Below are 22,883 nucleotides of genomic sequence, written 5' to 3' on the forward strand. Positions count from 1 at the left end.
AATGGTCCAGCGAGGTAGCTGTAGGAAATGCTCGGTCGCTGTGGGGTCAGGAAGAGCTTGAGAAATAGCTGGCTCGTCAATTGAGAGTGAATGGTATGTCGACACCTTTGCGATTGTGACTGTTTGTTCAGCCAGAGCGCCGTCTCGGATGACAGAGCAGGGACAAGAGGGTCACGATAGCGGAGCTCTGATTGACTGCTCGAGGTTGAAGTCTCCACTCTGCCATTCGAGTCTCAACTTTTCTTCCCCTCCTTCGGCCGATACGCGCTTATCAGTCCCCCGATAAGGTGTATGATGTAATCCGGGGAAGACGACGGACCGCGGAGGTTATCACGACGACAACAACTACTCCATGGAATATCGTAAGGCTCTTATGCCTCAAATAGAAGTGTTATACTATGCCATTGTTAAACTATATCCATCGAATGCGTATGTACTGTGTCCCAACCGTTCTGTACTCCCGACATCATGCCGTCCAGTGCCTCTGTCACCCCGTCGCGAGACGGTACCGTGGACCGTAACCCCTTCCAAACCAACGCCTCCAAGCAAAGGGACAGTGAAAGAAACAAGACAACCCACAAGCCCATACCGGCTCCTCGTCAGACTTATAACAAGACCCTGAGACCAGTCAGGAAATCATGCACTACTCTGTCCCGCCTCCCTCAACCTTTCCATCCCCCCTTCCACCGGTCCTTGTCCAAGCCCCTTCTGATCCTCCTCCGCCATCATCCTCTCAAGCTCCAGCCTACCGTCCTTACCCCAGTAGCCGGCCTTCTCTGTTCCCTTGACACAGCCCTCTGTGATGAGCACATATGGCATGGGCGCATCATACATGGGCTCTGCCAGCACACGCTCCATCTCCATTTTTAACCCTCTGGCGCCCGTCTCGTTCTTGGCCGCTTTTTCGGCAATGGCATACAGCGCCTTGCGAGTGAAGTACAGCTTGCTAGGGTAGGTCTCGAAGAGCGCTGTGTACTGCGCTACCAGGCTGTTACGCGGTTCCGTAAGGATGCGGTAGAGCTCGTCAAGGGAGAGAGGACTCAGAGCGCAGATGTTGTGTAGACGGCCAATAAGCTCAGGGATAAACCCAAAGGCCTGGAGATCGGCCGGCGAGGCTAGATCAAGCGGAGTAAAGCCACTGCCACCAGATGAAGCCAGGCTTCCACCCGAGAGGTCTACCGGCATCGTCGGAGGTTGGTGCGGTAGATGGCTGTACAGCTCGGGAGGAAGAATATCTTGACTACCTGACATGGAAGAGACGCGATGGTTTCTGACCTCAGCGCCGAAGCCTATCGATGGCTTTGCGACCCGCCGAAGGACAGTCTTGTCGAGCCCGACAAAGGCACCACAAAACACAAAGAGTATGTTGCTGGTGTCCACGATATATTGTTCGACTTTGCCAGGAGTGATAGACGGCGTGGTGCTAGCAGGTCCGTATCCAGGTGTCGAGATGTTGAGGTTGGGAGGCGGGGGCGGCTTTGACGACCGGTGATCCTTAACATTGACGGTAACCTTAGTACCCTCGACAAGCTTCAAGAGAGCCTGCTGGACGCCCTCACCGCCAACATCCCTCCCGTTGACAGTTTCCCGTCTTGCAATCTTGTCAAATTCATCTAGCACAACTATTCCGTGTTCGGCAGCCTTGACGTCGTAGTTCGCTTCGATGAGGAGGCGCTCGATACATGCTTCCACATCTTGTCCGATATAGCCGGCCTGGGTGAAGGAGTTACAGTCGCTTATCGTGAAGGGCACGTTGAGCTTCTTGCTCAGAGTTCTAGTACATGGCAGATAAGCATGCGACACGGGGGCATAAGCACAAGGGAAGGGAGAGTCCCGCTCACTCTAGGATATACGTCTTGCCCACACCAGTTGGTCCTATCAGCAAGAGGTTACTCTTGTCGATCTTTACGCGCTGAGGAGCATTGGTATCCTCAGGGATGTAAAAGTCATCAACAGACGTCGTCTCAAGGTGGTCCTCAACCATATCATGGTCACGATCGCGGTCTCGGTCTCGGTCACGGTGTGTCCCCATGACGGACTCGTGATGGCCCGGAAACTCGTCTTCAAGTATGCGCTTATCAGCCCACTGCCGCCGCGGCTTCGGGGGAGGGTCAAGCCAGGGTTCAAGAGGTGACCGTCGCCCACCTTCGACAGGATGTATGTCCCTGTTGCTGCTGCTGCTACCACTGTAGCCTTCGCGATCCTGCAGATCTCTGTCTCTATTATCTCGAGAATATCTTTGTCGCTGCAACTTTTCACGCAGGCGCTGGTCCTGGACCTCGTGATGTTGGCGTCGACGAATATTCTGGTAATGGTTGAAGATGACGGAGCATATTGTCTTCTTTGCGCGATCCTGGCCGACCACGTAATCATCTACGCGCCGCTTCAGATCGCGCGGGTAGAAATGGGGGACGCCAAAGCTGGACTTGTTTGAGAATATCGGGCCTCGGCCATTCTCATTAGGATCATAGCTCGATGTAAAGCCCTGGTTGTTGAGGGACTGGGTGCGGCGGGGAGAGAGTGAAAGGCGGGAAGAATAGGATATGTATCGCAGTCGGGCGAGATGCTGCGATGCGAGGGTTCTTGCGGTGAACATTGGCACAACGTCGGACGAGGCACGGCGAACGGCCCTTGGTAGGACCAGCATTATAACGACGAAGTGGCAGGCATGCCCAGGTTCTTCACGGCCGAGGGCAGATTGAGGAAACGGGAGGTATCAACGGGAGGTGGCAGTTCGGGGACGTGGTATAGGATCGAGGAGCGGGATCGGAAGAATCGGAATCGATCTGCCGTAGAGGCACGGTTCGTTGTAAAGAGGTTGCGACGAAGATGCGACAATGGGAACGAAGTGAACAAGGGGACGCTTTCAATGAGTTACAGACAATGCATCATCAAAAAGGTCTGGTGATGATGTTTGCGATCCAATAAGAGCAGAGAAATGAAGACGAAGAGTCGTCGCGACGCCAATCACGTCCAAGCAAAGGGAGGTTAACGTGTACGTCGGGTGCAGTGTGTTGAGGTGTAGGAAGAGAGATGACTACGGTCCGGGCTCGGCTGGCCGCAAGGGTGCTCACCTCCAGAGTCCAGGAGCGCACGGGCAGGCACCTCAATGAGAGCACTCTGATGATGCGGAATGCGGAGGTTCCTTGGAGATGCGGGGGAGACATGCCCCGGGCGGGACGTCCGCCTGCAACTGGCAAGTGGAAGCAGCTGCTGCCACTGCACAGCTGGGCCGGCAAATGGCTTGAGCCTGGATCAACTGCACCCTGTGCCGACCGGGTCTTGCCTTGCAATGTCCGACTGCTGTCAGGCCGTTGACTGGCAGCAAGCACCCGAAATTCGGAAAGGGGAGAGCTTCCCCTCCTCAGGCCAACCTCTGAGCCCCGCCAGTTGCCTCCAGTTGCCCCTCCGGCCCCTCCATGAAGCGAAGGGAAGCTCCACCTGAAGAGCTCCAGTTCGCCAGCATTTTGATAAGACCTTGGACGCCTGGACAAACGCCCAGAAGCCCAACCATGCTTCCGCCTTCTGGTTAACTGCCAACCACTTTGAGAGAATGGAAATGACATACATGCGACGGCGTACAGAAAGCGACCTGACTGCGACATGCCCTGCGTCTGGAAAGGCAGATATGGTGCATTCAGCATCTCAACAAGAGACCCGATCAGGGGTAAAAGTGCAAGCTAGAAAGGATGGCACTTTTCAGTAACTGAAAAGCTAACAAGGCGAGGTGAAAAAAATAGGTGGCTCTAGGCAATAAGATTGGGTTAGGTTTTTGTTAGTTGGGTTTTGAACCTGCAGCAGGAGCCCATGATGTAATCAAGCATAGCTTCCCCCAGGGGTGGTGCTTCATCAAACAGTCAACAGTTCCTTCATCAATGTCCAAATCTGTTGAAGCTCCCCCTCCTCCGGTCATCAATTCGTTTCCTTTGTCCACGCCGCCACTCGGTGATATTTTAGACGTCAAGGAGCATAAACACTGCAACTCTACACCACCAACAACTGATTGAATTGCTGGACTCGTCCAAAGAGAAAAGAGACCTGGAGTCATCATCGTGGATCTAGTACACAAAGAGGGTTCTTCCGTTGTGTCCCCTGCCCGTAACCCAAGCAAAGCCAAGGTAGTATTTCGTCCTCCAACGTCTTCATTGCATCCATCTCTTTTTTGCCTTCGAGACAATCTTTCTTATCTTAGGCTACACTACTGTCTTCTAAGAGTTAGTGGTTGGGTTCTCGTTATAATAAGCGAGCAGTCTCTGTTGCTTGCACCTTCCAACCCAACTCTTACCTGACTACTACCTACTTGCTCTCTCCCTTCCCGTCCCCTCCTCTACGACATCCCATTCAACTTAAACGTCAAAAGTGTGTATCCATTGGGCCGCTTTCCACTTACTAAAGAAGCTCCGAGAAACGGGCGAACAAGAGTGGTACCTGATATCACCCCATCTTCCAAGCGCTTAAAACCCATCGCTTCACCTCCACTCTTCTAGACTTGTTTCTGGACGTGCTTCTGTTCTCTTCTGCACCTAACACCAAACCAGAGCTTCACAGAAAGCTGTCAACATGAACGACATCTCAGACAACTCCTCCAACTCGCTGGCTAACGGCGGCGGCACCGTTGCCAACACCAGCATTCCCAAGGATGGCACCGGTATGTCTCTCCTCTATCCCCAATTCCTCGTGGGGATCCAGGTGCCTGCCAATTTGGTGCCAGAAGCTGATACAGAGATGCAGGTGTCTTGAGCATTGACCCCTGGCTCGAGCCGTTCCAGGATGCTCTCAAGAGACGCTATTCCAAGGCCCAGTCTTGGATCGATACCATCAACAAGACAGAAGGTGGTTTGGAGAAGTTCAGCAGGGTTAGTCACAAACCTGCCCTCGTCCCAATTTCTGTGGAAGTTATCAAAACGCTAACACACATGTACGACTGCAGGGTACCGAGCTCTTTGGTTTGAACGTCAACAAGGACAGCAGCATCACATACAGAGAATGGGCTCCCAACGCCAAACAAGCATCCCTTATTGGCGAATTCAGTAAGTGGCATAGCCCAAGAACAAGATGTTGAGAATCCAGGAGCTGTAACTGACACTTATCAGACAACTGGGATAGGAACGCTCACCGCATGAAGAAGAACGAGTACGGCGTCTTCGAGATCACAATTCCTCCCACTGCCCCCGGGACACCAGCTATCCCCCACCACTCCAAGATCAAGGTATGCAACTGATGGACCTCTGCCACACCAATTGGATCATAATGTACTAACCTTCATCTCCTGACAGATCACCCTCGAACTCCCCGACGGCCAATGGGTCGACAGACTGCCGGCATGGATCAAATATGTCACCCAGGACCTCTCAGTCTCGCCCGCATACGAGGCGAGGTTCTGGAACCCTCCCCAGGCCGAAAGATACACATTCAAGCACAAGCGGCCCTCGAAGCCCCAGAGCCTTAGGATCTACGAGGCCCACGTCGGCATTTCCTCCCCGGAGTGCAAGGTGGCTACTTATAAGGAGTTCACAAAGAACATGCTTCCCCGCATCAAGAACCTGGGATACAACGCCATTCAGCTCATGGCCATCATGGAGCACGCCTACTATGCCAGTTTCGGTTATCAGGTGAACAGCTTCTTCGCTGCCAGCAGCAGATACGGCCCGCCCGAGGATCTCAAGGAGTTGGTGGATACTGCCCACGCCTTGGGCATTGTTGTGCTGCTCGACGTCGTCCACAGTCACGCCTCCAAGAACGTCCTTGATGGCTTGAATGAGTTTGACGGTACCGATCACCAGTACTTCCATGGTGGCGCCAAGGGCAAGCACGAGCTCTGGGACAGCAGGCTTTTCAACTACGGTCATCACGAGGTTATGAGGTTCTTGCTCAGCAACCTGAGGTTCTGGATGGACGAGTACGCCTTTGATGGCTTCAGATTCGATGGTGTGACGAGCATGCTCTACACCCATCACGGTATCGGAACGTAAGTTAACATTTCCCGAAAAATGAATGTGACATTTGCTAACCGTACCCAGCGGTTTCTCCGGTGGCTACCACGAGTACTACGGCCCTGACGTTGATGAGGAAGCGGTTGTTTACCTTATGGTCGCCAACGAGATGCTCCACGGACTATACCCCGAGGTCATCACCGTTGCCGAGGATGTATCAGGAATGCCGGCTCTGTGCCTGCCACTTTCCCTAGGAGGTGTTGGCTTCGACTACAGACTCGCCATGGCCATTCCCGACATGTGGATCAAGATCTTGAAGGAGAAGAAGGACGAGGAGTGGGACATTGGTGCCATCACCTGGACCCTGACAAACCGGCGTCACGGCGAGAAGACCATTGCTTATGCTGAGAGTCACGATCAAGCGTAAGTGACCTACCCCGTGGCAACATATTCGGACTTGTGCTAACGCTCAAACAGACTCGTCGGTGACAAGACCCTCATGATGCATCTCTGCGATGCCGAGTTGTACACCAACATGTCTGTCCTCACGCCTCTGACCCCGGTCATTGACCGCGGCATGGCCCTGCACAAGTTGATCCGTCTCCTTACCCACTCCCTGGGAGGTGAGGGTTACCTCAACTTCGAGGGCAATGAGTTCGGCCACCCTGAGTGGCTTGACTTCCCCCGTGAGGGCAACCAGAACTCGTTCTGGTACGCCAGGCGTCAGCTCAACCTTACGGAAGATGGTCTTTTGCGTTACCAGTTCCTCAACAACTTTGACAGGTCGATGAACCTGTGCGAGAACAAGTACGGCTGGTTGCACGCCCCTCAGGCCTACATCTCTCTCAAGCACGAGGGTGACAAGGTCATCGTCTTTGAGCGCGCCGGCTTGGTCTTCATCTTCAACTTCCACCACACCAACAGCTACACCGATTACCGCATCGGCATCGAGCAGGCGGGCACCTACCGCATCGTTCTCGACTCGGATACCCAGGATCACGGTGGCTTCAACCGTCTCGATCCCCAGACTCGCTTCTTCACTTCCGACCTCCCGTGGAACAACCGCAAGAACAGCACCCATGTGTACATCCCGACCAGGACAGCCATTGTAAGTTTCCCTCGTCATGCTGCATGCCATTGCATTTTGGTTCCGGATGGTTGACTAATTTGCTGTTTCCAGGTCCTTGCGCTCGAGTCCACCCTTTCAGAGTAGGGTTTGAATAACCAGACATTCCATCCGTTGTTCCATGCGGATGACGAGAATTACAGCGGCCGGGTTGGCGGCCACAAGCGTAGGAAAGCATCGTACGTATTGTCGTGCGCCATAGAAGATTTGGACAGGGAAAACCGGTCGGCACGAATAGTGCTGTTTTTGTTTTATTTATATGTATCGGTCGGCAAGCTTCGTGTTTTAAAAGTCGTTATCCAAAGGTTAAAGAAAGACATCTAAGAGAAATGTCAATTGCATCAAGTTCAAGACATCGAAATGCTTCTGCTGTTATGGTTGTTATTGTGGTGATGATTTGCATGTTGTGTGGAAGCTAGCTGCTGTTAGAGTGGTGGTCGTGATAATTCTGGTTGGTGACGACGTCGATGTTCGGAACATTACGGTGATTGGCGCACTCCGACCAAGCTGGCAATTGGGGAAAAAAAGATCAAAATTGGCGGTTTGTGTAGTGCGGGACGAAAGTGCGGGCGGCGGATGTTTCGATTTGCTGCAGAAGATGGGCCAGTGACGTGCGGCGACGGGAGTCCTTGTCGAACTAGTAACGAAGCTGGGAGGAGCGGGAAAAACCGCAATGGAAACCGTGCGTTTGTCTGGGGAGCAGCAGTGCAGTTCCATAAAACTCCATTTCCGCTGACCCATTGGAGGCGTGGCAGCTCCAGAACTGAGATGGTCTTGGAAAGTGACGAAGGTGTCCTTGAGGAACTTTGAAAGTGGAAAGCCGGGAGAATGTGCAACCAGTGACAAGAGACAAGGCGGAAGTGTGGAAATGGCTGGTCTGTCTGGATGGTGAATGGCAAGTTCGTTGCAGCAGCAACTGAACCACCAAAGAAGTCCAGATTGGATGGCAACCAACCTCCAGAGCAAGACCTGAAAAGTGGACGACAACTGGAAGTGAGGCAAGGCCAAGGACGGGAGTGTTGCCAGCACTCGATTGGCCGAGAGGGAGCAGCTTCCCCACTTTTCGACGACTTTGCTCGACTTTTCCCTCACTTTTTGGCCCCGAGCAAATCACGTGGTCTTGCTGGGAGCTCCGCAGCTTCTAACCGAAGCTCGTCGAGAGATTTTCGAACCCGTTTCTTTCCTTTTCAAAGCAGCCATCTTTTCCTCTGCACATCCACCATCCCGTCGCGCTTAATCATCGTCAAGATGTTCAAGAGGTGAGTGAGTCCGTGTGCCGCGTCACCTCTCTCTCGACATGGATCACGCCGAATTGGAGATGCCCGAAGCCTCGACGTCCGGAAAGCTGATAGTTGGCCTTCCTCTTGTTGCAATATAGCGGCATTTCCGCCTTCGCCCGGACTGCCCGTCCCTCCTTTGCGGCGGCGTCTCGTCGCGCCGTCCGCCCGGCTGCCCTCAACCTCCGTGCTCCTGCCCTCAGCCGCTTCGCCAGCTCCGCCGGTGTTGGTGATGGCAAGATCTACCAGGTCATTGGTAAGCATACCATCTCCCACCTCCTCGGGCACGACGACACGATGTCCTCGTTGCCTAACCTCGACTCGACCACACATGGGCCGGGATCCAACCCTACCCTACCTGTCGACGACAACATACATATCTCCGGGATATACCGGCTTCATGAAAACTTTGCTTTGCTAACCGCGCTACTTTCTCACCACAGGTGCCGTCGTCGATGGTCAGTAATTATCAACACAACATCCAACTACGCCCGCGCCGTGGCCTCAGTTGCCCGTCCGGTCACGACGCCCGCTCTGTATACTGACCCCGCTCTCCCGCCCAACAGTCAAGTTCGATACCGACAAGCTTCCTCCCATTCTCAACGCCCTTGAGACTCAGAACAATGGCCAGAAGCTCGTCCTCGAGGTCTCGGTACGTGGAAGCAAAAAAATGGCCTCATCAACCCCGGGGACCACGATCAGCGGGATTAGTTTAGCCGAGCGAATGCGCTAACCAGCCCCGCAGCAACATCTCGGCGAGAACGTCGTGAGATGCATTGCCATGGACGGTACTGAGGGTCTCGTTCGTGGTGCCAAGGCCTCCGACAGTAAGCTTCCTCTTTGATATCCCGATATCAGGCATTTTGCACGGATTCGCTGACATGATATTATAGCTGGTGCTCCCATCACCATCCCGTGCGTTTCCCTCAAATCTCCGAGCTTTGCCTTGAAACGACGGGCAAGCAATCGCGAATGGAGCTGTTTTTACTGACGCAAAAGTGTAGTGTCGGCCCTGCCACCCTTGGCCGTATCATCAACGTCACTGGTGACCCCATCGACGAGCGCGGTCCCATCAAGACCGACAAGTTCCGCTCTATCCACGCCGATGCCCCCGAGTTCGTTGAGCAGTCTACCACCGCCGAGATTCTCGTCACTGGTATCAAGGTCGTCGATCTCCTCGCCCCCTACGCTCGTGGTGGAAAGATTGGTCTCTTCGGTGGTGCCGGTGTCGGCAAGACCGTCTTCATTCAGGAGCTTATCAACAACATCGCCAAGGCCCACGGTGGTTACTCCGTCTTCACTGGTGTCGGTGAGCGTACCCGTGAGGGTAACGATCTGTACCACGAAATGCAGGAGACTTCCGTCATTCAGCTCGATGGTGACTCCAAGGTCGCTCTTGTCTTCGGTCAGATGAACGAGCCCCCCGGAGCTCGTGCCCGTGTCGCCCTTACTGGTCTCACCATCGCCGAGTACTTCCGTGATGAGGAGGGTCAGGATGGTATGTTGCTCTGGAAAAAATTTGCCGCTTGAAGGGAAAAACGTTGCTAACAAAACCTATAGTGTTGCTCTTCATTGACAACATTTTCCGCTTCACCCAGGCCGGTTCCGAGGTGTCCGCTCTTCTCGGTCGTATTCCCTCTGCCGTCGGTTACCAGCCCACCCTCGCCGTCGACATGGGTCAGATGCAGGAGCGCATTACCACCACCACCAAGGGTTCCATTACCTCCGTCCAGGCCGTCTACGTCCCTGCTGATGATTTGACTGATCCTGCCCCCGCCACCACCTTCGCCCATTTGGACGCCACCACTGTCTTGTCCCGTGGTATCTCCGAGTTGGGTATCTACCCCGCTGTCGATCCCCTCGACTCCAAGTCCCGTATGCTCGACCCCCGTATCGTCGGTCAGGAGCACTACGAGACCGCCACCCGCGTCCAGCAGATTCTCCAGGAGTACAAGTCTCTCCAGGATATCATTGCCATTCTTGGTATGGACGAACTTTCCGAGGCCGATAAGCTCACCGTCGAGCGTGCCCGTAAGATCCAGCGTTTCCTCAGCCAGCCTTTCACTGTCGCTCAGGTCTTCACTGGTATCGAGGGTAAGCTCGTTGACCTTAAGGACACCATTGCCTCCTTCAAGGCCATTCTTGCCGGTGAGGGTGATGACCTCCCCGAGGGTGCCTTCTACATGGTTGGTGACTTCGCCTCTGCTCGCGCCAAGGGTGAGAAGATCCTTGCTGAGCTTGAGGGCTCTGCTTAAGCGTCTAATGCGGGAGTTCAAAATCGGGACGGAAACGATGGCCTGTGTATAGAGTAAAGAAAGGTTTTTCGGGACGTTCCTCCTATGAGCTGTGTATCAAATGAAGTTCCTTTTTTCCTCTATATACCTTGCCTGTTTTTGTGCGCGATAAAAAGCTCCTGGTCTTGTTACGAATATTATGTGAATGAACTCAACTGATGTGTTCCGCGAATGTGATGTGACATGTTAAGCACGAGTGAGATGTCCTTGGGTGAGCTTATATTATACTTGCTCTTATTCCCGTTCCTTGGCTGATTTGCTTCTCGTCTTTAGCCGTTCCGTGGACCTTTCCACGATCAGACATTCACCACCCTCCCTACGTCTGCTCAGCTCTCTTATGTATAGTGCTCGGCATCCAGTTCAAGTGCCTGATATTTAGAGCCACCCATTACCCCAGATTAATCTACTGCTGCCGGTATTAGGAAAACTTGATTTGTCTGTGGTGGCCATGATTGTCCGTGGATTGGTGGATTATTTGCGACTGCTGAACTAGACGTGGTTCATGATGGATATTGAGCTTTTGTTATGAAGTCGATGTAGGAAGGGTAGGTAGGTAGGTAGGTATAAAGACCAACCCATTGTCTCCTTTTCTTCCTCGACTTGTGGAAGAGGAGCGAGCCTACGACTCCTGTTCCCCCTATTTCCCTGTCTTTTAACCGTGTTACGATTGGGGACTCGCAGTTCTGACAAATCATGAGATGTATCTCCTGAACTACTTAACGGTGTTGGTCGTCGCCGCGGTGGTGACACTCCTTCCTACTTCGGTGGTCTTAGGAGCTCAGTTGACTAAGGTTAATTATCCGAATAATGCTACGAGCAAGGTTGATATGTGAGTTTTCCATTTTCGTTGTCACTTTCTACGGCTTTCAACGAGATGATGGTGGTTATGGGGTTGGGTGGCTTCGAGGAGTCATCTTCTATAAATCTATACAAGTGAGGATTGAGAGACTCGGAGACGTGGATGGGAAGCTTTACTCCTGCGACTCTTCTTCGTGTTCTTCTCCTACTTTTCTTGGACTCTTCAACTCCTGTTTTATTTGCTGTCTCCCCCTCATCCTCCTCCTCTTCCTTCTCCTCCTCTTGTCCCACCTCCTACTCCTCCTGCTCATTATTCTCCGCTTTTTTCTTTCCCCCTTTTCAACTCGCGTCCACTTACCTTATCTCACCTCCCTCCCTCTTACCCGAGCTAGGTATTCCCCATCTCTAAGCCTCCAAACCTCCTAGCCTATAAACCACTAAGGCTACCTTATCATCACTATTACAAACTAACACCGTTGTTACCACAACATAGGTACATCTACGTCCCAGATGCCTACTCTCCCACTCAAACCATCCCTCCACCCCTAATTATAGTCCTCCACTCCTGCCAATCAACCGCCCAATCCTACTTCCGCAACGCCAAAATCCCCTGGGCATCCGGCTCCGACAAAAAAGGTTACATCACTATCTGGCCCTCCTCTCCTCACAGTGGAACCTGCTGGGACGTATCCTCCCACAGTTCCCTAACCCACCTAGGGGGCGGCGATTCGCAAGCCATCTCGAACATGATTTTATACGCTATGGAGAAATACCGAACCCCTACGGAAAAAGTTTTTGTTACCGGAGGAAGTTCAGGTGCCATGATGGCGAATGTTTTGGCTGCTACTTACCCCCAGCTTATTTCGGCGGTGAGCGTGTATTCTGGTGTTCCGGCCGGGTGTTTTATGAGTAGTTCGGGAGGGGTGGCGAACTGGAATAATAGTTGTTCTGGGGGTAACTCGAGGGCGACGGCGCAGAGGTGGGGGGATGTGACTAGGGAGATGTTTCCTGAGTATGACTATCAAGATGATGAAGAAGGAAAAAGAAGACCGAGACCGAGGATGCAGATTTGGCATGGAAGTAGTGACGGGACTGTTAGTCCGAATAATTACGGGGAACAGGTTAAGCAGTGGACTAATGTTTTGGGAGTTCCTGGGGTTGAGGGGGGCGGGATGGTGAATGGGGCGCCGAAGGGGAATGTTGAGAGGAAGGATTATCCGGCTAAGGGGTATACGGCTAGTGAGTATACGGATAAGGAGGGAGTGGTGTGGGTGGAGGGGATTTGGGCGCAGGGAGTGGGACATAGTGTGCCGGCGAATCTGTCGGCTAGTGAGGCTTGGTTTGGGTTGTGATGGCGATAGTGGTGGTGACGGACGGGAATGTTAGGATTTTGAAGGGCGGAGGAGATGATGGCGGAGGAGATGATGGCGGAGGAGATGATGGCGGAGGAGATGATGGCGGAGGAGATGATGGCGGAGGAGATGATGGCGGAGGAGATGATGGCGGAGATGACTGATAGGAACAGCCCAAAAGATGAGAAAAGCAAATAACCAAAAAAAAAAAAAGCGGCAAAAAATAAGGGCTTATAACTTCTCAGATTTTGTCTGAGATTTGCTTTCCTTCACTCTGCTTGAGAGCTCGCTTTTCCCATCTTCGGGTGGTCTTCAGAACTCTTTTTTGAGCTCCGGATCTTTCGTGATCATCGTGATGGTCTTTGTTGGCAGCGTGCTTTGCGCTTCTGCCTTTCGCTGCGACTTCGTGTGTCGTTCTTTTCGTCTCTCGAGGACGACCGTATCGTGCTATCATTTTGATAACAGCGTGTCTTTGGGTAATCCGAAAATCTCTTCGGTCGTTGCAGGAATTGAACGCATATTCTCCTGCGTTTGTCCTTCGACACGTTGTGTGCCCGGCGGGCTTGACCGCTATGCTAGTCTGCCATTTTTTGGCTGTGCTTTTTTTTTTTGTGTGCCTCTTTGGGCGGAAGGGCGAGTGGAAAAAGTACCTTATGTACCGATGATTAACAGGGTTGGGAAGGAAGGAGTAACGTGTCTAGGGAAATTAGGTGCCTTGGGCGGGAGACGGGATTTAGCTGGGAAGGAAGGTGCGACTCCGGGTTGCGATGTGTGTTCCAGATGTTTCTGTCTAAACCGAGGGCTTGAACTTTGCTGTAAAAGACCGCCGTTCTTCTGGGTTCCAGGTGGTGACTATGACGTGAGGTTGAACAGACCAGTAGGTTGATATCTGTTTTTCGTGCTTTGTTGTCGACACGAATAGAACAGCCAAGACTTGTGTTGGATTTACAACTTCACTTTGTCGCCAACCAGGCTGATGCTGCAACACTCTCGAAGGCCAGTTCAGGGGATCAAATGCAGACGTCGCAACTTTTCGACTAATATATCAAATGTAACCATGTTCTATTGCTATTCGTAGAGACAGGCTCAAAAAAACTGTAAAGACAGCGATTGCTTAAACAAATGGGTATCGGTCCAACTCCAAACACAATTTCCAAACCATTATCTTCAATAAACACCGACACTTGGCTAATTCAAGCACAAAACCGAAGGACTGTCCACAGCTCGACTAACTACCACCTTCTCTTCCTCCTTAATTTCACCAGATGGAGCAGGCGACGGCGTCGGCGAAGGCGTAGGACCTGCGCTTGCACCCACCACAACAGCCCTCGGATCATACTCCTCCAGAAACAAATAATTCGGCATCGGTTTCCCCGTATTATCCACCCAAGCCAGCGGGAAGATTGGAGCCTGTGATGGTGGCCCTCGCGGTACTGCTCCCGGTCCTCCTTTTGCTCCTGCTGGTCCTACCCCTCCTGCTCCCCACTCGCATTTTATCGTCTGCGGCGGTCTCCAGGTCTTGTCACCGAGCAACAGCTGGGCAGTTTGCATCCATGTCCACGGGCCCCCCTCGATGCCCACGGCCTGCTTGGGCACTCTTAGCAAGGGGTCCCATTCCGGTCCCAGCATTTCTATGATATGCGGAAGATCTCGATCGACGCCGCGGAACCACCACACGGGAACCATCTTGGACCAGACGAGGTAGTAAGCTATGATGACGAGCGCGCGCGGCCTGCGCTTTCGTGCGAGGAGGATGAAGGATTTGGGCATGTAGGAGAAGAAAGTAAGGATGCGCATGAACAGGACATCGGAAAATCCATTCTTGAGTTCCTGATACAAGGAGCCCAGGTAGCGCAGGATGTTGTAGTAAACTGGGTTGTCGCGATAGTCGGGGTCTCCCTCTTTTACCGAGGCGACCATGAAGATCAGGCTGTTGGGGATGTGCGCGGCGGCCGCGTTGAGGTCGATCAAGGGCCGATAAAAGATGGTTTGCAGCCCGGAGTTGTGGACCATCTCGGCGCTGGTCATCTGGATGATCAACCCGACGCCCTGCCAAACGTTTATCCAGTCGATGATGTAGAGCGGCTTGTAGTCCTCCTCGTCCCGGAAGACTTGGGAAGTGAGACCGCAGAGAAACAAGGCGCAGGCAACTAATGCCGGGAAGGTGGACGGGTCGGCTTCTTCGATGGCTTTGCGGTAGGTCTCAAAAGCTCGGGCGCGGTAGACGAGAGCTTGTGCGCGGGGCACGTTGAGGTCGTCGATGCCGACGTGTTGGAGGTGTAGGGAGGTTAAGCTTAGAACGGTGTTCATCAGGAACGGGTTGGCGTAGGCATGTTCGACTAGCTTCACCTTCAGGACATGGTTCACAGTGTCGACGGGCCCGGAGTCAGCGGCGAAGGACTTGAAGGTTGATTGGCTGTAGAACCATAGGAGTTTGAGTTCCGCTTCGGTGCGGTCCTTGGGGATGAATAACGGCTCTCTGACGATCACGCCCGATGATGAGCCGTCGGAACCCGGGGATGAGGTTTCGTGAATGACTTGAAGCCCGAAAGAGTCAGTTGGTGTGATGGGCGAGCTTGTTTGGTTCTTGGACGATGACAAGCCAGTTATGAGTTGGGTTGTCGTGGGATAGACACATGTCTCCCTGCGTAGAGAACATGCTGTACATGATGGGCGGATCTCGTCACATTTGACCTGAGCATAGTGTTAGTCTGCAGTATGATGAATGGCACAGGACAGGTAACATTTTCTCTTACGGACAATCAATCGATTCTGTAATGTTCAAGGAAGACGTACCTTGCGAGCTTTGCATGTACGACACCCCTTTCTGGATTTGCGGTGCGGTCGCTTAGAGTGATATGGCTTGTCGGCGTGGAATCCCGCTGAGGACCCCGGAGTGGCTACGGCCTCGTATAATGCCATGGAATCCTTCGCTTCTTTTGATGTTATTGAGGGTATGCAGGTGGGGTGATAGCCGAGGCGTCAGTAAGTCGTTGTCGGAGCAAGGTTGTTCTTGTAAGTGAGAGGCTGTTGTCGATCCCCGATGAGCCACTGTCCATAATAAGCCAACACCACATACATATACACTTAACAACCTCGGGAGTTAGCAGTCAAGTTGTATCAGCGTGAGGAGAGAAAGACAGCAGAGTGCTTGTGATTGATGATTCTTCGGATGTTCGTCGGATATAGGCAGATGGGAAATGGATTGGCCTGACTTCTAATTTGCATATGTTGGAGTGGTGAAAGCCGGACGCCATTCCTAATCTGCCAAGCTGGTCCGTTGCCGCTCGAACCCCGTGGGGTCGGTAAGCCCGGAGCTTCTCTTCCAGATATGGTGATGGTTATAACTAATATTGGGCGGCACTAGACTGTTTTATAGTAGGGACTTTCGTTGGTCTTCATCGATAAGTTCAGGCGGTTTATGCCATTCTCGGATTCATGAGCATCGGGTCTGGCATGCACTGGACGCTTGGCAACCCCGAAGGGGAAGAGCACTGCCGAAGCCATGATGATTCCCTCTATGTTGAAGAGCCGATGGCCGGAAGATCACCATAGCTCAAGTGTCATTGAAAGTCAAGTTAAGAAAGGAATAGTAGAGTTGTGATAAGAGTTGCCCTCCTGCATGTGACGATCAGGAAATCGGATGGTGGAAAACGGGAATGGTGGGCCAGTTCAAAAGAGCGACAATGGCAGGCGCTGTAATGACGGGACATCCCAGGGGAGGTTGCTCCGTGCTTTTGGGTCCTTTGGCTGTCATTATAGCGGCACCCCTGTCGCTTTACAGGGGTGTAAAGAGTAAGACCCAACGCGTAACGCGTCTGCATCCCAATGCCAGGGCAACCTCCATCAGTTGCATCACGAAACGACTTATAACGAATAATCCCAAACGGTCTCGCTGGACCCAGAAAACCACAGACGTGGAATCAATACATCCACTCTGCGAATTCTAGCCACCAGCAGATCCAAAACAGAAACATTCGGCTCCGAGGATAAACAACAAGCAACGATTTATCTCGAGATTTCCCACCATGGGCGATTCTCTCTTCCAGCTCCCCGATGAGCTGCTGTTCACCACGCTCTCTCAGACATTTCCCTGCCGTGACGCCCAAATACGAGCTGTAGCAACTCTCCTGCATGTAATAACTAAAGCGCAGCTTCTTCAACCCTAACTTCCCAATGCTAATATCTCGATAGCCTCTCGCAGCACCATGTCAAAACCTCGTGATACACGGCACCGAAGCCACCGGGAAGAGTGCCATAATAGCTACTCTTTTACAAGCCCTTCAAGATGATACCGAGAAAGATCAACCCCTTCTGAGATATGTCATCATCAACTCGATCGAATGCATAACTGCCCGCCATCTTTACGAGTCAACCATCGCCAAGGTCGCAGAAGCCCTACAGTGGCAAGGAGCTGCTACAAGATGCGACTCGGTCTCGCAAATGGTTGTCGAGCTGTCCAAGATGCTCAAATACCCTTCATATCCTGATAACTTCCGCTTCGTACTTGTCTTCGACGGCATCGATCGCCCACGAGAGGCGCCCATTACGCTCCTCCCAGCACTGGCTAGGCTTTCCGAGATTGTGAGTCTTCTAGCACACTTCCTCAAAGTAGTCTAGCTAACATCTCTCTCTTCAGATCCCTCGTATAACGAGCGTCTTCATTGCCACATCGCCCCCGGCAAGCTTTCTTCGAACATCCTTCGTCCCTTGTATAGAGTTCCCGAACTACACCAAGAATGAGTTCGTCACCATTCTGAACACGACCTCGTTACCTACGGCACCACTTCCCACAACGACCATACAAGAGACAACAGAGCTATGGAATCGTTTCACAGGAGCCGTTCACGATGCTCTGGCTCGTGCCGCCTCTCGAACTCTTCCCTCGCTCCAACATGCCTGCACATCCCTTTGGCCGCGCTTCACGGCGCCCATCCTCGCCGGCACACACGCTCCCCGAGAGTTCTCCAAGCTGATGGTAGCCGCCCGCGTCCACTTCCAAGATGAATCCCTCTTGGACCCCGGCATCGTAGCCATACAGTCCTACTCTTCGTCGTCAACAACGACCCAGGCTCAGGCAAAAGACAACACTGCCGCCTTGCCATCAGCACCACCATCCCAAGCCAACACACCCCGAAAGGTCCAATCCACCACCACAACTCCCTCCAAACCCAAATCCACAGCCAATCCCTTCGTCTCAGCAACTACAACCGACCTTTCCACCCTCCTCCCGCCCACTGCTCGCCTCCTGCTCCTGGCCTCCTACCTCGCCTCGCACAATCCCACCCGCCATGACCTGGTCCTCTTCTCCACCTTCCACCACGGCCGGCGCAAGCGGCGCGGTGGGCTTTCGGTTGGCATGGGAAGAGGTGGACATCGCGGCGCGCAGAGCAAGCACCGCAAGATTGCTCGCAAGTTGCTCGGTGCTCACGCGTTTGTGTTGGAGCGCATGCTGGCTATCTTTACGGCTGTGAGGGGCGAGTGGGATCCTAAGTGGCTGGACAAGGATGTTAGCAACAGGGAGATGGATGCGGATATTGAGATGGCTATTGCCACGTTGGCGAGCTTGAGGTTGTTGATCAGAGTCGGCGGTGCGGCAGCGGGAGGCGTGGCGGGTGATCAGATGGATAGGGGAGGCAAGTGGAGGTGTAATGTTGGATGGGAGGTGGTGAGGGGGTTAGGGAGGAGTATGGGAGTGGAGGTTGAGGAGTGGTTAGTTGAGTAGATGAGAGAGCATCGACAAGTTGTGGATGGCGAGGAAGCTTGAAGGTCTACGTCGACAATGTTTCGGGTACACACCAGGCCCAACCTCGGAGCCTCTAACGCGAGGCAAATACATATCTGTCTCAGGGCTTCTGCCGTTTCCTTTGGGCGAATATCGAGGATATCAAAGTCGGATTTACACTAGTTTCTAGTACTACTATGAGTTGTATCAGTGGTCTTCTGCTTCCCAACAAATCAGACGAACATGTCTTCCATAACATATCCCAACTTCTCTTTCCGGCTCAGTGTGCCCTTATTATTCTGGTTCGTGGTCCAGCACCGCGGTGCCACAGCTCCGAATGAACATCGAGTGATAGATTAAACCGAAGCAGTCGCTCCTGTTGGTATTCAAGAGAGAAAGAAGAAGATATCACCGAGTGTCTTACTATCCGTCTCTTCTTTACCTATACATACGCCCATTAACCTCCCTGAACAGACTGTCCGCAAAGCAGCAATAATTTTCACATTTTGCGAAGGTTCTTCTCTAATGTCGTATAGATCTCATCCGTGGTGTTTCGTCTAGCCTTCGGTCTGCGGTCGCACCTTCCCTCCGAATGTCCCATCCACCCACCTTATCATTTTATCTGCCCGCAGGCTGCAGCACTCCCGCCCCGTGCTTCACCCTCCCACGTACCTTCCCCCTCAAATCAACCTTCACGTGCAGTATATAAGCCCATCTTCCAGCCCCTCCTTCCATCACCAAAGACAATCCCCGTGCCCAGCAATCAGCCGAAAAGCAGAATGGCGCAGTGGTCTCAACCACTGCTATGCCCATACCAAACCTCGAGAAAGCGCCGGTTCGAAACGAACAAAAGGCAAACTCCCAAAAGAGAAAAGAACGAGCGTCCGCCTCCGCACAGAATAGAGAGCAAAGCTACAGCGTCAGCCTCCGCTGCAAATAGAGCGCAAAGAAGATAACTGGAATGCGACGCTCCGCTAAGACAGAAGAGAACAAAGAAAAAAACCACCTGCTACGGCAGAAGCAAAGTCGCAAAGCGCACCATCGATCCATTGGATTGGCCAAAAAGATCTCACTTCTTTGGGAAACGCGATATTCTTCGACCCTTCAGATGGAGCTGGCCTCGGTCGAGTAACCAGACCGGCGAAGCTGGAGGGGATAGTGGGATCGTTTGAGGGTACTTGGGGGGAAGAATAGGGGTCGCGTTTCCAGCTGGGTTACGGGGGTTGTCTCAGTGTACTTCGGTACACATATTTTTTTGGCCTCTTTTCTTCTTTTCTCTTTTCGGAGACTTGGTTGTATTACCTTTCCTATTTGCGAGCGGCGAAGGTGTTCTTGGGGTTGGAAAGAGCGGTTTATCCTTTTGCGTGCGTTGTCGTCCGGAGATCACGACCGAGAGATGCGAGTGTCCGCCAGGCTTCCGCTCTGAGCATATCCGGATGGCCGGATCTGTCACGGCGAATAGAGGGAAGGAATGCGACAAAGCGACAATGACCCTACTATTGAATGAAGATCGAAAGACGAGGAACTAGAATACAAAGGATGGCTGCGGCGCAAAGGATATACTGTGCACTGCCAAGAACCATGCAGCCATAGGAGCAATGCTAACCAGCGGTTGAGCCGCGCCGTCACAGGATCCGGCTCGGCATTCGAGATAGAGAAGTAAAACAGAGCTGCTGTACTTGCTGCCATTGCTGCCGTCTCCGAATGCAAGTACGGCAATCCCGTTGGACGCCGACGTTCCGATATTAACTGAGCCTACTATAGTATATCCTCATCTTCCGCCCTTGCGAATATACGACTTGTTGCAAACCGTATATTTTTTGCTCTTTGGCAAGGTAAGTTTGCCCGACGTATCCGCCGTGCCATCTATCCCGCCTCTCTACTACATTATCTAGCATCAACGTATCTCTAAATTGCAATTAAAACTCTGCTCTGTGTTTTTCCATGTGTGGAGAGTACTACTAATTCTGAACTCCAGTCCTTGACATCGAGCAGCCATCATAGGAGATGGGTATCGTGTCAAACCTTGCGACCAAGGGCGGCATCGTTTCGAAGTACTCAAGTTCATACTGCCGGCGCCGTAATGGCTCTGGTATCATCTAAGCTCAAAACTTGGAATCAAGAAATGAACACGAACGTCACCTGTCCCTTCCTTCCACGTCTCATAACATGTCACGACATATCAAGTCGTGAAGCCGAGGTCACATGGGTTAGGTACAGTAACGGCATCGTCCACGGTAGAAGGGCGGCGGATAAAAGACACGATAATGCATGTACAGCAAGATTTCAACGGCGATCGACCGCCTTTTTTCTTGTTTCTCGTGCCATTTGTCGTGCGATTATCTTCAACATGCTTGTTGATACGTGCTAACTCGTATTCTCCAGACAGGGATGGACGGGGACGAGGCCCTCTAGAAGCCCGGTAAACTTGACGTCTTTGCTACACTGAATGCCGAGGAAGTTTGAGTCTGAAAACGCAGCTAACGTCTTCCCTTTTCCCCATTTGCATCATCATCTAGCATGAAGATGATCTGGTGTTGTATCTCTTCGTCGACGACTCGACGTTCCTCCGCCAAGAAGTTCCTAAAAGCACCAGCATTCAGCTACAAATCCCTTTTAGGAAGCTGCTTCTGTCGAACCATGAACCGTCCAATTCGTCAGTGTGGCGTAGCAAGAGCAAAGGGTACCGTAGCAGCGCAACACCTCGCAACTGCCCAAGATCTAGTAACCGATGAAACCTAAGGAACATGGACCAAGCCAACAAGCATTCCCTCCGTGTAGTATTCCTACTGGAACCTACTTACTATTTATGACAAACAATCTCCATCTCAAATGAAATCCTCTAGTGCAACACTGCACTGCATCTCCATATGTCAACACAACATATCAACCAACCAAGCATGAAATCGCCGATGACGGACATGACGGACGTGACGGCCGGGGGCATGCATGGAGAGCCGAATGGGACGGGACGGGGACGGGGACGGACAGATGGACGTCTGGACGTGCCTTCCCGGTCTTTCTGTCATGTTGAGTTGAAACTGGAAGGGTCCGGCCCCGACCTCGCGACCCCCGTGCCGTCCTGCATGTTTTCATGTTACTTTTATCTCTTCAAGGAAGGTGTTATCCTCGCTGGATCTGCTCTGGATCTCGGTGGGGTTCTTGGCTGAGGTCAATGTCATGAATGTTCGCAAGAGGGTCCCTAAAACCGGCTCGACGACTCCACGAAGCTGGATTGGAAGGATCCATGCAAGACGAGATTCCTCATTGCCACAGGTGCCACCGCCAGGCACGGAGAGGACCTTGATGGATACAACTTCGGCCATGTCCATGTCCATGGCCATGTCCTGTCCTGCAGCCGGAAGTCTTTTTGGTTTATCAAGACGTCAGTCACTCGAGCTGGTGACATCTTCATGAATTCGGAAGGATACAGGTCTCAAAGTTCAAATGTCTCGTATTTCCGATGACTTGCAGAATTGAAGTCACAGGTTTCAAAAAGCAGGATGATCTCCAGTAACACGACAGCAAGCGGCCGGGGCAGACAGACATCTGATCGTGATGCCAGTAGTCAAACAGAGCGACGGCAAGAGGAAGCGGTAACTTGCGTCTGCTATGGACATGGAGACCAACCACCAATTTTCATGCGTAATGTACTATAACCAAGACAGACAGACTTGACAACTGGAACATCCAACGATGCATGTACATACCCTTTTGAACGCGGATGATAACAGTGCCGAGTTCAGATCCAACGGTGTTGAGAAGGAGTGTTTAGGAAGTTGATACATGAAACTCCATTGGCTGTCAAAGCACAGGGGCACCTTTACCTTTGATTCTCGAAACCCCCGTAGTCGGGCACTCATCCAACGACCATTGGATAGATATCTTAAACACTCCCTAGTATAAAGGCACATACCGTCTCTTCCACGTCCATCTACCGCGCGCCAAATATAGCAAAATATTGCAAGATCGGGTGTCCCTAGTGTCTTACACAGTCCATGTAATATAGTCCAGGCACAAATCTCACACATGGTCCAATGTTAGAACGGGCGGACGGACACATTGTTAGAAGTCACAAGTCTCAAGATGAGGCTCTTCCGCGGCATGTGCCGCCAACCCGCCAACGAACGGACTATCCCGCTCGTTATGCACATGTGCGTTGGTGGCGGCGGCGGCGGCAAGTCCTTGACGTATGTACTAACTAACCCCTTTGCGTTGCAAATCCGAAAACAAGGGAAGAAAGAAGCAAAGAGACAAAGGAAACACCGCGCAGTAAAGACGGGAAACCAGGGAAGGAAGAAGAAAAGAAAAGGGGCATATGTCAACATGCAGATGCATCGGACATGGACCTGTGTTGGTGTTGGACTGTTAGCGCTAC

General features: G+C 52.3%; 6 protein-coding genes across 6 annotated transcripts; 4 read left to right on the forward strand and 2 right to left on the reverse strand.

Annotated features, from left to right (window-relative positions):
• Nucleotides 1–208: 208 nt before the first annotated feature.
• Nucleotides 209–3,556, reverse strand: SMAC4_04162 (uncharacterized protein). Its single transcript, XM_066090067.1, has 2 exons — nt 1,842–3,556; nt 209–1,774 (listed from the first exon to the last, which is right to left on the reverse strand). Exons 1-2 carry the CDS (start codon nt 2,645–2,647, stop codon nt 637–639), a joined length of 1,944 nt encoding a protein of 647 aa, XP_065947153.1. The 5' UTR covers nt 2,648–3,556; the 3' UTR covers nt 209–636.
• Nucleotides 3,557–3,833: 277 nt separating this feature from the next.
• SMAC4_04163 (uncharacterized protein) lies at nt 3,834–7,434 on the forward strand. Its single transcript, XM_003346683.2, has 8 exons — nt 3,834–4,648; nt 4,732–4,856; nt 4,931–5,030; nt 5,094–5,209; nt 5,277–5,968; nt 6,021–6,356; nt 6,411–7,041; nt 7,114–7,434. The coding sequence occupies exons 1-8, from the start codon at nt 4,561–4,563 to the stop codon at nt 7,144–7,146; spliced, it is 2,121 nt and encodes a 706-aa protein (XP_003346731.1). The 5' UTR covers nt 3,834–4,560; the 3' UTR covers nt 7,147–7,434.
• An 820-nt stretch (nt 7,435–8,254) lies between these two features.
• On the forward strand, nt 8,255–10,781 carry SMAC4_04164 (uncharacterized protein). Its single transcript, XM_003346684.2, has 8 exons — nt 8,255–8,318; nt 8,438–8,592; nt 8,780–8,794; nt 8,903–8,988; nt 9,082–9,163; nt 9,230–9,251; nt 9,341–9,834; nt 9,897–10,781. The coding sequence occupies exons 1-8, from the start codon at nt 8,308–8,310 to the stop codon at nt 10,589–10,591; spliced, it is 1,560 nt and encodes a 519-aa protein (XP_003346732.1). The 5' UTR covers nt 8,255–8,307; the 3' UTR covers nt 10,592–10,781.
• A 1,471-nt stretch (nt 10,782–12,252) lies between these two features.
• SMAC4_04165 (uncharacterized protein) lies at nt 12,253–12,978 on the forward strand (the record flags this gene model as incomplete). Its single annotated transcript, XM_003346685.2, has 2 exons — nt 12,253–12,767; nt 12,825–12,978. The coding sequence occupies 2 exons, from the start codon at nt 12,253–12,255 to the stop codon at nt 12,976–12,978; spliced, it is 669 nt and encodes a 222-aa protein (XP_003346733.2).
• Nucleotides 12,979–13,796: 818 nt separating this feature from the next.
• Nucleotides 13,797–16,455, reverse strand: SMAC4_04166 (uncharacterized protein). The gene is made up of 2 exons (XM_066090068.1): nt 15,537–16,455; nt 13,797–15,474 (listed from the first exon to the last, which is right to left on the reverse strand). Exon 2 carries the CDS (start codon nt 15,088–15,090, stop codon nt 13,969–13,971), a length of 1,122 nt encoding a protein of 373 aa, XP_065947154.1. The 5' UTR covers nt 15,091–15,474; nt 15,537–16,455; the 3' UTR covers nt 13,797–13,968.
• A 129-nt stretch (nt 16,456–16,584) lies between these two features.
• Nucleotides 16,585–20,091, forward strand: SMAC4_04167 (uncharacterized protein). Its single transcript, XM_003346687.2, has 3 exons — nt 16,585–16,916; nt 16,975–17,364; nt 17,420–20,091. The coding sequence occupies exons 1-3, from the start codon at nt 16,809–16,811 to the stop codon at nt 18,503–18,505; spliced, it is 1,584 nt and encodes a 527-aa protein (XP_003346735.1). The 5' UTR covers nt 16,585–16,808; the 3' UTR covers nt 18,506–20,091.
• The last annotated feature ends 2,792 nt before the right edge of the window (nt 20,092–22,883 follow it).

The sequence above is a fragment of the Sordaria macrospora genome, chromosome 5 (genome assembly GCF_033870435.1).
Source record: "Sordaria macrospora chromosome 5, complete sequence".
Lineage (NCBI taxonomy): Eukaryota > Fungi > Ascomycota > Sordariomycetes > Sordariales > Sordariaceae > Sordaria > Sordaria macrospora.

Coding starts and splice junctions, on each gene's coding strand:
- SMAC4_04167 (XM_003346687.2), top strand. CDS start 16,809: ATGGGCGATTCTCTCTTCCAGCTCCCCGATGAGCTGCTGTTCACCACG. Junction 16,917..16,974: donor CTGTAGCAACTCTCCTGCAT/GTAATAACTAAA, acceptor ATATCTCGATAG/CCTCTCGCAGCACCATGTCA. Junction 17,365..17,419: donor TGGCTAGGCTTTCCGAGATT/GTGAGTCTTCTA, acceptor CTCTCTCTTCAG/ATCCCTCGTATAACGAGCGT.
- SMAC4_04166 (XM_066090068.1), bottom strand. CDS start 15,090: ATGAACACCGTTCTAAGCTTAACCTCCCTACACCTCCAACACGTCGGC.
- SMAC4_04162 (XM_066090067.1), bottom strand. CDS start 2,647: ATGCTGGTCCTACCAAGGGCCGTTCGCCGTGCCTCGTCCGACGTTGTG. Junction 1,775..1,841: donor GGCAAGACGTATATCCTAGA/GTGAGCGGGACT, acceptor GCCATGTACTAG/AACTCTGAGCAAGAAGCTCA.
- SMAC4_04164 (XM_003346684.2), top strand. Junction 9,164..9,229: donor TGGTGCCAAGGCCTCCGACA/GTAAGCTTCCTC, acceptor ATGATATTATAG/CTGGTGCTCCCATCACCATC. Junction 9,252..9,340: donor GGTGCTCCCATCACCATCCC/GTGCGTTTCCCT, acceptor GCAAAAGTGTAG/TGTCGGCCCTGCCACCCTTG.
- SMAC4_04163 (XM_003346683.2), top strand. CDS start 4,561: ATGAACGACATCTCAGACAACTCCTCCAACTCGCTGGCTAACGGCGGC. Junction 5,210..5,276: donor CCCACCACTCCAAGATCAAG/GTATGCAACTGA, acceptor ATCTCCTGACAG/ATCACCCTCGAACTCCCCGA. Junction 5,969..6,020: donor ACCCATCACGGTATCGGAAC/GTAAGTTAACAT, acceptor AACCGTACCCAG/CGGTTTCTCCGGTGGCTACC.